The sequence below is a fragment of the Hydra viridissima genome, unplaced genomic scaffold (assembly GCF_058129835.1).
Source record: "Hydra viridissima isolate aposymbiotic clone 2 unplaced genomic scaffold, HvirCarnegie_v1 scaffold_15, whole genome shotgun sequence".
In the NCBI taxonomy this organism is placed as follows: domain Eukaryota; kingdom Metazoa; phylum Cnidaria; class Hydrozoa; order Anthoathecata; family Hydridae; genus Hydra; species Hydra viridissima.
This window is the reverse complement of record NW_028324314.1, coordinates 3,715,001-3,728,295: the sequence shown is the minus strand read 5'-3', so window position 1 is coordinate 3,728,295 and position 13,295 is coordinate 3,715,001. Positions and strand designations below refer to the sequence as shown.

At 26.3% G+C, this 13,295-nt stretch overlaps 2 protein-coding genes across 6 annotated transcripts in view; one reads left to right on the top strand and one right to left on the bottom strand.

Moving 5' to 3' along the window:
• The window catches only part of LOC145186465 (uncharacterized), a 167,846-nt gene that overhangs the window by 97,672 nt on the left and 56,879 nt on the right, over positions 1–13,295 (bottom strand). The window lies entirely within an intron of this gene.
• Positions 1–13,295, top strand: part of LOC145192899 (zinc finger ZZ-type and EF-hand domain-containing protein 1-like) — a 60,474-nt gene that overhangs the window by 4,216 nt on the left and 42,963 nt on the right. For both annotated transcript variants that reach the window (XM_090073015.1, XM_090073016.1), the window contains exons 5-23: positions 1,360–1,441; positions 1,848–1,919; positions 2,046–2,105; positions 2,598–2,697; positions 3,236–3,300; positions 3,440–3,672; positions 3,765–3,830; positions 4,016–4,162; positions 4,901–4,953; positions 7,029–7,107; positions 7,696–7,827; positions 7,942–8,058; positions 8,248–8,351; positions 8,444–8,524; positions 9,431–9,526; positions 9,699–9,790; positions 11,243–11,304; positions 11,436–11,522; positions 13,042–13,107. In XM_090073015.1, coding sequence (XP_089929141.1) covers positions 1,360–1,441; positions 1,848–1,919; positions 2,046–2,105; positions 2,598–2,697; positions 3,236–3,300; positions 3,440–3,672; positions 3,765–3,830; positions 4,016–4,162; positions 4,901–4,953; positions 7,029–7,107; positions 7,696–7,827; positions 7,942–8,058; positions 8,248–8,351; positions 8,444–8,524; positions 9,431–9,526; positions 9,699–9,790; positions 11,243–11,304; positions 11,436–11,522; positions 13,042–13,107 — 1,794 coding nt within the window. The remainder of the gene's footprint in view (positions 1–1,359; positions 1,442–1,847; positions 1,920–2,045; positions 2,106–2,597; positions 2,698–3,235; positions 3,301–3,439; positions 3,673–3,764; positions 3,831–4,015; positions 4,163–4,900; positions 4,954–7,028; positions 7,108–7,695; positions 7,828–7,941; positions 8,059–8,247; positions 8,352–8,443; positions 8,525–9,430; positions 9,527–9,698; positions 9,791–11,242; positions 11,305–11,435; positions 11,523–13,041; positions 13,108–13,295) is intronic.

The window sequence follows — 13,295 nt, the reverse complement described above, 5'->3', positions numbered from 1 at the left end:
TACCAAAAAGAGAAGATTTTAAAATTGTTGTTGTTGATTCATGGTCTAATTTTGACAACAATCAAATCAAATGTCAAGTGAAAACAATGCCAAAACATCTGGTAGAAGTAAATTAAAGCAAAGAAGGAGCAAATAAGTATTGAATATATTTTAAGAAAAGAGATAAAAACTTTATTTATTTTATAAAGTAATACACATAGCTTTTCTTGTACAGTTACTTTCTGTGCTACAAAAATTTTTTTGTTTGCTACAAAAATATTTTTTTGTAAGTTATATATACTTGGACCAATAACTTTTTCACTCTCAGACTAGGTAGTTTTTCCATGTATGTTGATTCAAAAGAGTTTCTGACAAATTTTCCATGATTTGTGATTTCCTAGAAATCATATTTTATGTAAAAGGCATATTACGTGGCCTGTCTTTTACAAAAAACCATAAATGGTCCAACACTTTTTTTTTTTTACAAGAGTACAACCCATTGTAAAGAAACAGATTACATGGCACATCAAATTTGCACTGAACAAGCACAAAAGCAAAATAACTATAGTATGTCATAATATAGGTTAACACTTAGCTTTCAGTTTTTAGACTAAGACTATATATACTGACACTAGTAAGCCACCTAAGTTTTTTTTTAAAAATATTTTTTTTCTACATCAATTAATATTGCATCTTGAATAACTTAACAATCAGCAGTGATTTTAAAAACTCCTTATCAAGTAAAGTGCATCTGTGAATATTTAATCAGCAGCACAAAGAATATTAATACATCAAAAAATCTCAACAGATGAACATAATAAGCATTGAATGTGCTATTTTTTGCTCAGTAATTCCCCACTGTACTTTATGGATTGAAAGATGGATGTCAAGAGTTTTCAAATGGATTTCATGCTATGTTGTTGCATAACCTCAGAAAATTAGGTGACAAATGTAAAGAAAGGTTATATCTGATTAAAACAGCTGTTTCCTTATGATTGGCTACTGTAATAAAAATATGCTTAAATAAAAAAGAAATGCATCACACAAACACGCTTAAACCAAAAAAAAAAAAAAATAGCAATTTTACTATTTCTAATCTTAAAAATAATGATATCAATTGAAAAAATTTATAAAGTTATAAAAATGTGCAAATTAAATTTGTTGGAAAACTTAAGAAGAGAATATTATTTAATAAGAGCTGAAGCCTAGAATTATTTCAATTACATAGAAGCATTAGAATTACAATAAATGCTCTGAAAGGATCACAAATCACTTTGTTTTAAAATATTCTTTTAGTTTTGTGAATTTCAAGTTCATTTTTTTACTTAAAATTTTTTGCTAAAAGTTGCTTTAACTAAACCCAGTTGTATTGTTTTACAGAGAAGATACCTGTGTCAATACACTTCAGAAGCACTATTCATCTCTGATAAGATGGTTAGAAGAAAGACGATCAAGAGGAATGGTGAGTTTGAATTTTAGCTTTGATTGGCTTAAAAATGTTAAAGTTTCTGAAAAAAAATTTAATTATATGTGTGATTGTGAAATTTATGCTTAAAAGAAAGTTTTGCATAATTGCAAAGTTGAAAAGAATATGAAATTTCTGCCTGTTATTGTTGAAACTTATTCAGTTTATGAAGAAGTCAATTTCTTAAGGTTAATTATTAAATAAATAGAGATTTTTAGGCTTGCATTTCAAAGTGGTAAAAAAATTTCTTAAAAAAACAAAAAGCATTTAAATTTTATTTCTGGATTTTTGTTTGTAGTTATGATCCAAGGATTAAGACAATGTTATTTAAAGAAATTTTTTTAGTGTCAACTGTTTCATGAAACTCAATTTGTCATAAATATACAACTTGTTTTTTTTTTAGGAAACAGTAACATTAATGCAATTTGTAGATTCCTTCATGAACAAAGGGGCAACTAAAGAAGTTGCAACTGAGGTTATCTATACTGTTTGATATTCTTAAAAATGACTATTATATGTGGCATTAGTAAGAGATTAGGGAAAACATTTACTTCAAAATCAGCACAACAAATTTTAATTTCCCACAACGATTTTATTTTAGATTTTTCAACAATTTGATGTTGAAGAAAATGGAGTTGTTGATCTTGACTACTTACATGAGGTCTGAATTCTAAAAATTTTCTTTGAGTTGGTTTTTCTATTTTCACATAATTTATTATTTGAAAATAAATATGGAAATTGTGCCATATTTTTGTTATTACATCATTTGAATATTTTTAGTCAGTGAATGTATTTTTGAAATGAAATAAATGAAACTGAAAGATATTGTGAAGTTTTATTTTTAATACAGCTTATAAGATGTGAAAGGATAATAAAGCAAAATAATAGAGAAATCAAAAACATTAAAATGGTTGTAAAAATACAAAGAGTAGTTTTAATTTTTTAAATTATCTTTGTATATTTATTTTGTTAATTGGAACTAAACTAGTTCTTCTATACATAAAAACTATATTTAGGTCTAACTTTCTGTTTTTTTTTTCAAGATTTTTTTATTTGACTTTTCAAGATATTCTTTTTTGACTTTTTTTACTTGAAAGTTTTTCCTGTTTATTTTTGTGAATTCAAAACTTGAGATTTTTTTTCTATGTCTTAGATGCTGGACTTGTCCAACAGATCTTTTTCTGGATTTTTGTCTGTAAAAGATGACTTGAAAACTGTGAACAAGCTGCTACAAAACTGTTACTTGGCTCCAGGTATTTTTTAGGCTTTTTTTTGTTTAATTCTTTTCACTTAGTTGTAATCTGTTTGAAAATAAGCACTCTCATGTAAAGAATATATATATTATAAATATATATATATTATAAATATATATATATATATATATATATATATATATATATATATATATATATATATATATATATATATATATATTCCATATATTTTAATGTAATATATTCCAAGCTGTAAATGATTAAAAAGCAGTACAACATTCCAAAAAAAGGAAGAAGATAATGTCAGCCATTATGTACGTTCCTATGACACATATTGCTTAAAGAATTCTTAGAAGTTATTTACAATGTCGTGCCTTAATTGTTAAATGGACTCTTTCTCATCCAGAAATAAAGTTCATATCTTTTGTGTGAAACATTTTGAATAAATATTCTGTGTTCTTTATATACAGTATTCTCTAGATGTTTTAAAAAACTTGATGTTAAAGTTCTTATATATATATATTAGTTAACAATGTCCGTTTTCCCCCATTTTTATTGGTAAATCTTTTTATATAAGGCTTCATTGATGCATTCACAGATAGTAAAACAGAGCAACTCAATCACAGCCAAAGGCTCTATAAGGTAAGAATTGCCATTATATACACAGCAAACATTTTTTGATTATTAAAAATCTTTTTATTGAGGTTTCGTATTTTGAATAATTTATTTTCACAAAATCTATAGGTGTTGATACTATTTTAGTCATATTTATTGGTTATAGTACCTTTCTCACAATCGTGCATCAAGTCAATCTTTACCCCTTCCAGCATTAAAATGCTTTATTACTAAGACAGATATGCGTATGAAAGTTTTGACTGCACACTTAAAAGGATTAAAAGAAGAAGCAGATAGCAAAAGGCAAGAACCAACATTACAAGCTGATGAAATTTTAAAACCTATTGGTCGTTGCTTTACAAGTGTCGAAGTTTCTACCAATAAAAATAGTGCATTTAAGTATGTTTTAATTTTTCTAAATTTTAAATTATTTTAAAATTTTTTAACAAAATTAAAACTACTGTTTTCCTAACTCAAACCTCATTTTTTAGATTAACTGATAATGATAATTTAACTTATTGGCAGTCAGATGGACCAGCTCGCTCTCATTGGATAAGGTGAATTTTTTTGTAATCATTCTTTAACTATTTTTTTCTCTTTTTTTAACTCTAAATTATTTTCAAACCTTCTTAATAAAAGTTTTGTTTGTTATTCTTCTGCAATGAAGGCTGATAACGAAATGATTTAAGTGCTCAAATTTCCTCTAATCTTCTGTTTTTACCATATTTTATAAAATGTTCAGGTTAAGAATTCCTCCTAATGTTGTTATAAAGCACTTATCAATGTATGTTGGCTCATCTGATCAAAGTTACATGCCACATCATGTTGTAGTATATGGTGGAAGTTCTGAGTCCAACTTGCGTGAACTCAATGATGTGCAGATCCCCAAGTATTATTATTTTTAATTATCATTTCTTGTTTTTTGTCAATTTCTTTTCCTTTTTAGGTTTATTTTAGACATTTCTATTTATTGCACATACCGTTGCATAAATTACTACATGATTATTTTAACAATTGTAATAGTTAAGAGAAATTATTTGCTAAATGAAAATAACAACTTAACTTATCAACTTCACAATCTAACAGTTTATTTCCTTCAGTATTTGTTATCTGTATAGATTTTAGAGATTAAAACTCTATCAAATGCAATTGCTGTGATCACTTTTATAAACCACCTGCTGTTTTGTTTACAAATACCTTACCCATATTTTAAAACAGTTTTGTTTATCTTGGTGTTTTGTAGCAGAAATAGATTTTAAGAAGAGGTGTTACCATGATGAAATGCACTCCTTAGATAATTAATTATCAAATGTTTAAATGGTTTTTAGAGTAGCCTTAAAAAATTCAAGTGATGTTTATTAAAGTTTTATTTTCTTAAATATATAGTGTTTTTTTTTTACATCTGGAAGGTTCAGTATTGGATTATTAGTTTAATGAATTTTGATGCTTTTTATTATACAGACTTAATTTGCAAACGCAGGGAAATTAGAAATGTACAATTATTTAGCAGTGCTGAGCTTCGTTAAACTATTTTTTACATTATTTTTTTTTTATTTGTTAAAAAGTTAAAATTTCTACAAAAGAATTTTTAGTCATATCTTAAAATTTCTACAAAACTCTTTTTTAGTCATATTACTGGAGATTTCACGCTACTAGAAAATCTCAAAGTTCCTTATCAAGGTTAGTGGTTTATTTCCCACTTAAATTTGATTCTTTTTTGCTCTCCACACCCTGTTCAGTTAGACTGCTATATAAAAAAACGTCCGCTGGAAACCCATTTGGGACACATAATTAGAGGCATGGAGGATTCAAAAAATATATTTTTTAAAATCATATTTAATTGTCTGTGGAAAATTTTTAAATGTAGCTGATACTTTTTTTGGTGTGTAACTATTAATTCAAATTTCATTTTTTTCAAAGATGGCTAAAAAAAAAATTGGTTTTTTTTTCCTATTTTATCAAGAAAAATCAAATTTCACAGTTTCATGCAAAATAATCTTGTCCCGTTGATTAAAGATAATCAAAATAAAGCATCAGCAAATAGCAAATTGGTGCATATTTTTACATTACATTAAAAAATTTGCTTAAAAAGGCAATAAAATGAAGCAAACAAGACTATTTTGAACATGGCTTTTAAAGGTTTCATGGTAAGTTCCTGTAGCAACAGTAAGACATAACTAAAATTTTTGAAAGAAGCGATAGAAAAGTTGAAGTGAAAATGAGTTTGACATTTTTCTTAAACTATTGGGAACAAGTTTTAGGGGAAAAGAAGAGTTTCGAGAAGGCCTTAAGGGCAGTGTATTGGCATTAGCAGTCCACTACAAAATTTTCCTATCCCCTTTTATGACTCCTAACACTCTATTATGGCCCCCTATCCCTCATACTTACCTCATACTTATTCCCAATCATTTTAAAAAAACCTTCAACTTATTCCATTCAAAAGTATTAACCTCTTTAGTTTGAAAGGCAAAGTGTTTGAGCTCAACAGCTGTGCACCGTGGATTTTCTGGTTTATAAAGTTTAAATTTGTAAAAAACAAAAGTAATAATCTTTGAAAAATGTAAATATTTTTTAACTTTATTATTGACAACTACAAGAATGACTATGCAGGGACACCATATGACTGTGTTTTGGGTAACAAATTTTTTGGTATTGTGCAAGGAATTGTTTTTTACTACACTTTTAGATAACACCACAACTTCATTGCTTCTAGAGGTCAGTTGTCGAAAGCAAAAGAGTTTGACAATGTCCCAAAAGGCTTCACATTCAAGATCAGCCATATCATGGTTGTCACTTTGTAGGAAATGATTATTACAAACTTCTATAAAATGTGGATCTACTTCTGGTGCTTTCCAAGCTTTGTGTCGTGTTGAAACTTTCAGAAAATTCTGATTGGTTTTGCCAAGTTTTTTTGCAATTACCTTTAATGAACATACAGAAACAAAGTTGTTGATTTCAAGAACACATACCTTTCTCTCAACATCTTTGCCAGTCAAAAAGCACATGCTGTGTTTTACCATGTCTAACAATTCAACAGAAAAAAGAAAACTTCTCTGAGAGTCTACAGTCAGTAAGTAACTGAGGCTTTGCATTTAAACTTCTGACATTACTGGGAAAGATATAAACAGAAGGCATCTCACTTAAAGTAAACAGTTTCCAAACTGTGTTGTTGACTGCAATCGTAAACAACTCTTCAGGACTGAAGAAAATAGTTGTCAGTGAAAATTTAGTCATTCACAGGTTGTAATACATGTGAGAAACAAATCATTTTGTGCTTTTTAATTGAAACAGAAAATTGTCTTGAATTCAAAGTGATTAGAATTGTAAAACAAATAGAAAAATGTGTTTGAATGGTGAAATTTACAGAAATTTGATCATTTTGTCAGGTCAATCAATAATAAAAAAAGTTTTGTACTATGAGTTTATCATCAAAGAATATAGAAACTGTTCTTTGAAAAACTATTTTTGCGATGTTTTTTAGCACTAAAATGCAAAGGAGAATATTAAAATTTAGTTTGCTGAAGACAATTATGCAGATGATTTCTAAAAACATTTTTTGAACCCTCAATGCCTCTTCTTAAATGCCCCCAAAGGGTTTCCTGCAGACTTATTTTTGCTTTTAGTAGTTTAACTAAACAGTGTGTCTCCAATTCTTTAGGAAATTTTGAAAAAAATCTTTGAAATTTAACTAAAACCTGTATTTTAACTAAAACCTGTAACTGAAACCTGTATAATCTGGAAATACTATCATTTAGTTATTCAAATATCAATCAAGCGTTGCCACAGTGATGGATGTGACACTAGAGTGAGGCAAATTAAGGCTGTTGGCTATAGGTACTAGCTTTATTTTGTGTTAACATTTTATGTTAAAATATATTTTCATAAACCTGCAGTTACTTTCCCTGGATATCAACTGAGTTTAACACTTTGTTTTGTGTAGCTTTCAATTATATATATATATATATATATATATATATATATATATATATATATATATATATATATATATATATATATATATATATATATATATATATATATATATATATATATATATATATATGATAGCATATTTAAGTAGTAAATTATATTTACAATGGTAAAAAGTTATTTTTTAAATTGCTCTTTTCTAAATGTGTAAACAGGTTTATTTTTGAAAAATCATCTGTGTATTTTTGTCATATCTACTCAGTGTTATTTGATGATGTTCTTGCAATTTGTCTACTAAAAAAATGATAGAAAATAAGAAAAAGCATAAAATAAACTATGAGATTTATAGTGCTTTGCCTAGAATAATAGTGGCCATCAAAAGTAAAGAAAAAAAGATTTTAATTATTTGAGCATTTTAAATCCTTCTATAAGTAATGACTATTTTTTATTTGTATTGAATTTATGATCAGTTATAAAGTTCTATTCTTAAAGGGTAATCAAATCAAAAGGAGTTAGTGTGATGGATGCAACAGCAATGTGGTATTTATCAGTTTTAGCCTCAACAGCTCAAGCTGCACTTCCTATTGCACCTCAATTACGTGAGGCTATAATTATGCATACAAGGTAATATACCTTTCCTAATAAAATGTAAACAAGGTATTATGCATATGTATTATCATAAATAAAGTATGGAAGTTTGTTATTTTATTTCTTTTCATGTTTTTTTGTCTTGCATAGATCTTCATTATATCACATGGATCCATTGTCCTTATCCATATCATCAATTGAAAGACCTGGCTTCTTATCAAACAATGTTATGGAACAAATGGAGAAGTTTTTGCATACTATTATTTGGTTTGTTAATTTTTTAAAGCTTTAGTTGAAGGATTTAAATAAGCAAGAAATAAAATCATTTCTTATTTAAGTTCTTCTTAGCTCTTAATTATATTGTTTTAATGTCACTAAAAGATCACATGTGAATTAATCATTGTAATGATTTAGTTGGACTTATTTTTTTGAACAGAATTCTTTTCTATTTTTTAGTTCTCATGACTCTGTTGAACCTGAAGAACTGCTTATTTTACTTCAGTTCTCTGTTGCTCGTGGAAGTCTGGGAAGTATTTTGGAAGTGCTTAGACTTGTTTTTGGTTAGTAAAAAGATAATTATAAATATAAAACTAAATAGACAATAAATTCTTTAAAAATATTTTAACTGATGTTTGTTTCTTTATAAATTTAGAAAAAATTTCATTAGAATATCCTGCTGTACCCTTACTTCGAAGTTTGTCAGAAGCAGAAGAGCATGCTATAATTAAACATGGTAATATTAAGTTGTATGTGTAATGTGCGTAGCTTAAGTATCAGGCTTAATAACTACATGTCTTAATTAGAATTATAAATGTTGTTAAAAACAAATCAGTTGTTGTTAACACACTGCTAGTTAAAAAATTTTTTTGCCAATTTTTTAATGATATATTTATTTTGTATGAACTACTGGTTTGTATAAAATAGATAATTTTAAAAAATGAATAAAAGAATTTTACTCGTAAAAAATGAGACTTACTTTTAAAGAATAACTTTATTTTTCTTAAGGTTCAAAAAATTTTACTTACAGTTTTAGAGTAAAAATAAAAGTAAATTTTAAAACCTTATAAAATTTTCAACAAATGATGCTGAAAAAATGCGCTAAAACTTACAATTTTTTTTTTTTTTACCTCATAAAAATTATGAACAGTTTTTTCACTGTTAGGTAAATTCTCTAAGAAAACTGTTGAAAAACTCAAATTTTTTAAGTTTTATATAAACTTCAGATGTTATATATTAATCTATCAATACCCGTGTTTTATTGCATCAGCACCCATGTTTTGAATACTTTGGCACTTTTACTAATGAAGTGCTAAAAAGACTTATTTTAACTTTAATGAAATTTTATCAGATCTACTGTCAATTTAATTTTTTAAGTTAAAACTTGGTACTTGGTAAGTTTCATTGCCACAAAATGCTGCAATACACTACAGAAAAATAAATGTAAAATTAATATAAAACAAATTTACAACAAACCTAAAATAAATATAAAAGAAGTATGAATTAAAAGTAAATATAAAATATATGTAAAAGATAGCAAATAAAATATATGCAAAATAAATACAAATATAAAATACAAAATAAATATAAAGTAAATTTAAATTTAGTTTTTTATGAAAATAAACTTAGTTCAATTATTAAGGTCAGAAGCTTCCTGTTACTGTTTTATGCTGTGATGGTGGTGCTAAAGATAAAGGTCCTTCTGTTGTTCTGCAAGAAAACACTAAGTCTGGTGATAGTAAGTATAATTTATGGTTGTAACCTTTGTTAATTGAAATTTTTTATGTGCTTTAACAAATCTTTTAAAATTTAGAATATTTAAAATTATAAATTTAGTGATAAAAAATAGTGTGTGTGCATATATAATAATTACAAATAATATATGCATAGTAGAAGTGTTTTTTTTTTAGCATACTTCACATCCAATGGAAAGACAAAGTGTAACATTACCTTTGGTTTGAAATCAGGAAATTTAATTCAGCTGACTCGAGTTTTTTTAAAGGTAAAGACCTAACACTAATTAAGTTATTGAGATTATGAAGTAAAAATACTTTTTTTCTTTAAAATAAAATTTAAAGCTGGTGGAATACTTTTTATAATTTTTTATGAGATTTCATTGAACTTAAAGTTGCATAAGAAATTAAATCATTTGATAAAATTATTAGTACAAATAAGCAATAATTATTAGTATAAATAAACAATAGTTTGAATATAACAATAGTAAGCAGTAAGTAAACATGCAATCGAACATTGAAAATTCAATCAACATAACTGTTTTGAATTATAACCCTAGCTAATAATAAGACTACAGAACCTTTTCATCTTTAATAACTCATTAAATTTAATCCCCTCCAAGATAATTTACACTTACAGAAACGTTATAGAAATACTAATTTAAATATTTTCAAAATATTTATACTGAGATACCACCATTTTAGTCAAAAGATTGTTTCATTTAATAGTTCTTCTTTGCGTTTCTTTTTTTTGTTCTCATACTTTCTATATATGCACCAGTAAAGATATAAAACTGTTGCCACTAATCCCATTAGTAAAGCAAACAGTAAAACTGCCAATAATATTACATCAGGTATGTGGCAAGTCCAGTGATATTTTATATTGTATGCACATTCACCTTGAAAAAGATGTGTAAATGCTTGGCATGTTTTTATTTCTTCACACCAATAGCAATCTGATTTGATTAAACAGGTTTCACAATTGTGTGTCTCTGCACAGTTTGATGTGTTATTTCTTTTTGGTAGCTCTACTCCATCTTGACCTTTTTGAGTTTGGTTTTTAGATTTTGATTGTGAAATTAGAAGTAGTAGCACAACACTAAAGATTCTGACCATTTTTTCTTTTTTGTTTGTTGCTTCAATGTTTTTATTTGTAATTATTACTTTTTTTTTTACCTTACTTTTGGTTATTTTTTTAACTGAGTATTCTACTTTAAAGAATATTTCTCCTTTTCTCCTTTTTCTCTTTATTTGCCTTTTTTCTTATGAAAAAAGTTAACATGAAATTTAAACAGCAATCATTTGATTAATGTAACAGATCTGATTAATTTGTACTGCTATTTATCATTGACATTTATGTTACTATGACTATTATTCAAGAAAATAATCTTTTGTCAGTTTATTAAGTGATTAACAAAAATGATGGGAAAATATTTTGAAAATATTTAAATTCTGCAATCTGCATATAATAGTTACAGTTACATATTTTTTCTTTGCTTTTTGTCTCATAAGTCCAAAAAATATTTCCAGTTGCTCCTGTTTATAAATTTCTGGTTTTAAACTTTATTTTTGAAGCTGATTGATAGTTTTCTTTTCTCTTTTGGATTTGAAATTCTTTTTAAATTTAAATAATTTTTTGGTTTCTTGTATTGAGTTCAAAGTATTTTTCTTTTTGTTTTAACATTTTTAAGAACTCAAAAAAATCTTTATTTCCTTTTCAGTTTTCTAAAGGAGCCTGGTGCCCAAAAGCTGGACTCATATTTGTGTTTGATGCAGATAATATGTAAGAAATGTTATTTCCCACAAATACTTGGAGACAACACCTTTCAGAAGTTATATTTAATTATTATTGATTTTATCTTTGTTGCTGGTTTTCAATTAAATTTTGGTTACGGTTTTTTATTTTTATTTTAGAAAAGATGAAAATGGAGAGACTTTTTTCCAGTCATTAGAGAAGTACGACAGTTGTACTGAAGAAGAGTACAAGAAATATAAGGAAAGGTACAAATTCTTTAAAATCTTCTTTTGCACTGATTATTTTGCACTGATTATAACTTTTTTTTCATGATAATAAAAGCACATTTAACAATAAACTCATCTCATTTCATGTACTTAATGTTTAGAATAATCTTTTAGATCAAGTATTTTAAAACATGAAAATAAGTTTTTTTAAAATAAATTTTAAAGGTTTTTTGCAGTTTTATAATTGAAAAATGTATTTAAGTTTCTTTTAAATACTTAGACTTTTTTTAATTCTCTTAAGATAAGAGCCTTTATCATCAAACCTTATTCTTGCTTCTACTTTCTTTTGAGTGGTTGTTGTAACATTTAACTTTAGTTATGCATCAAAAAGCACTTAAATGTATTATGTTTTCGATGTCAATGTTAAACCTTTAAACTTTAATCATGAAATGAATTAATATTAAATCTTTAAAAAGTGCTTCTAAAAGAAAAAAAAAGTCTTCTAGTGATTAGCTATGATACAATGCTGTTTGCATTCAGCATCTGAAACTAACTTTAAAAACTTAAATTTAAGTTGTTAAATCTTGGCTAAGTGAAGCATTTACAACCTTACATTGTATTAAAGCTTCAGGGGTTCTTCTAAACTTATCCCCCCATTTTTTTCTCTTGTGGAAATTGGTATGAATTACTTGGAGAAACAATCATAAGCTAAATCATAACAACAAGGAACTCTCCGTCTATAACAGCCTTTTAAATTTTAAAGATTTTTAAAGCAAAGTAAAGAAAACAAGGAGAGCAAAGTAACTCCTCAATTGAAGCTGAATTAGAATTAAAGGTTGTGATCAATCTTTAGTTCTGATTTGGTTTAGTTAAAACCAAACATTTTTGCCAGGTTGGAAATGTTCCAGGGCGTTGACATGAAAATCACACTAATAGTAAATAATTAATGCAAATGTCATCTTAGGTAGCTTTTTTAATTTGCTTCATGATTAGGGAGTACCCAAATAAACACACAAGATTCTAAAACCTACACAGTATGACATTCCAAAAAAAATGCACTACATACTTTTAAAAAGTAATCCTATTACCATTGACTATTGAGCTTTGTTGCTTGTACAAAAAGATCCCTTATGCTTATTACAGTGCAAGATCTTAGAAGCTTTAATGAGCCTATATTTTTGTACTCATTTTAATCCAATTATTAGAAATGTTACTCAAAGCATATGTGCATTATAAAAATCAATTGCTCAAAGCATATGTGCGTTATGAAAATCATTTTTACATGGATTCTTTGATTTTGGTTTAAAACATTTGTTTTCTGAAGTTTCTAATTTTGCTTGTAGCAAATTTTTTGAAACACCTTAAAGAAAATAACTCATTTAACTTAAATTAAAGAAATTAATTCATTTTACTTAAAGAATTTTACAGAAATTGCTCTTCCTTCTGAGGCTATTCATGGATTGTTTAAAAATCTAGTAATTAGTTAACAATTATTACAATTATTTACAATTTAAAATTTCTTTTTTTTCCTTGCTTAAATTATCAATCCATTTTTTAGAGGACTTAATGATGAAGAAGTATCTCCCTATGATCCAGTTGGTTTTTTTAACATAGACAAAGACTGGTGAGTTTTAATAATTACACCATTTAGTATGAAATATTAAGTTTTTAAATTTTTAACATAATTCAGTTGCTTATTTACTTTAAGCTGTTTTGATTCTGGTTCATCATTTTCACTTTTAATCATTATTAAAAGTAATATTTCATTATAAAAGTATAAGCTATAATTTTTTAAGAATGTTTTACTAAGCA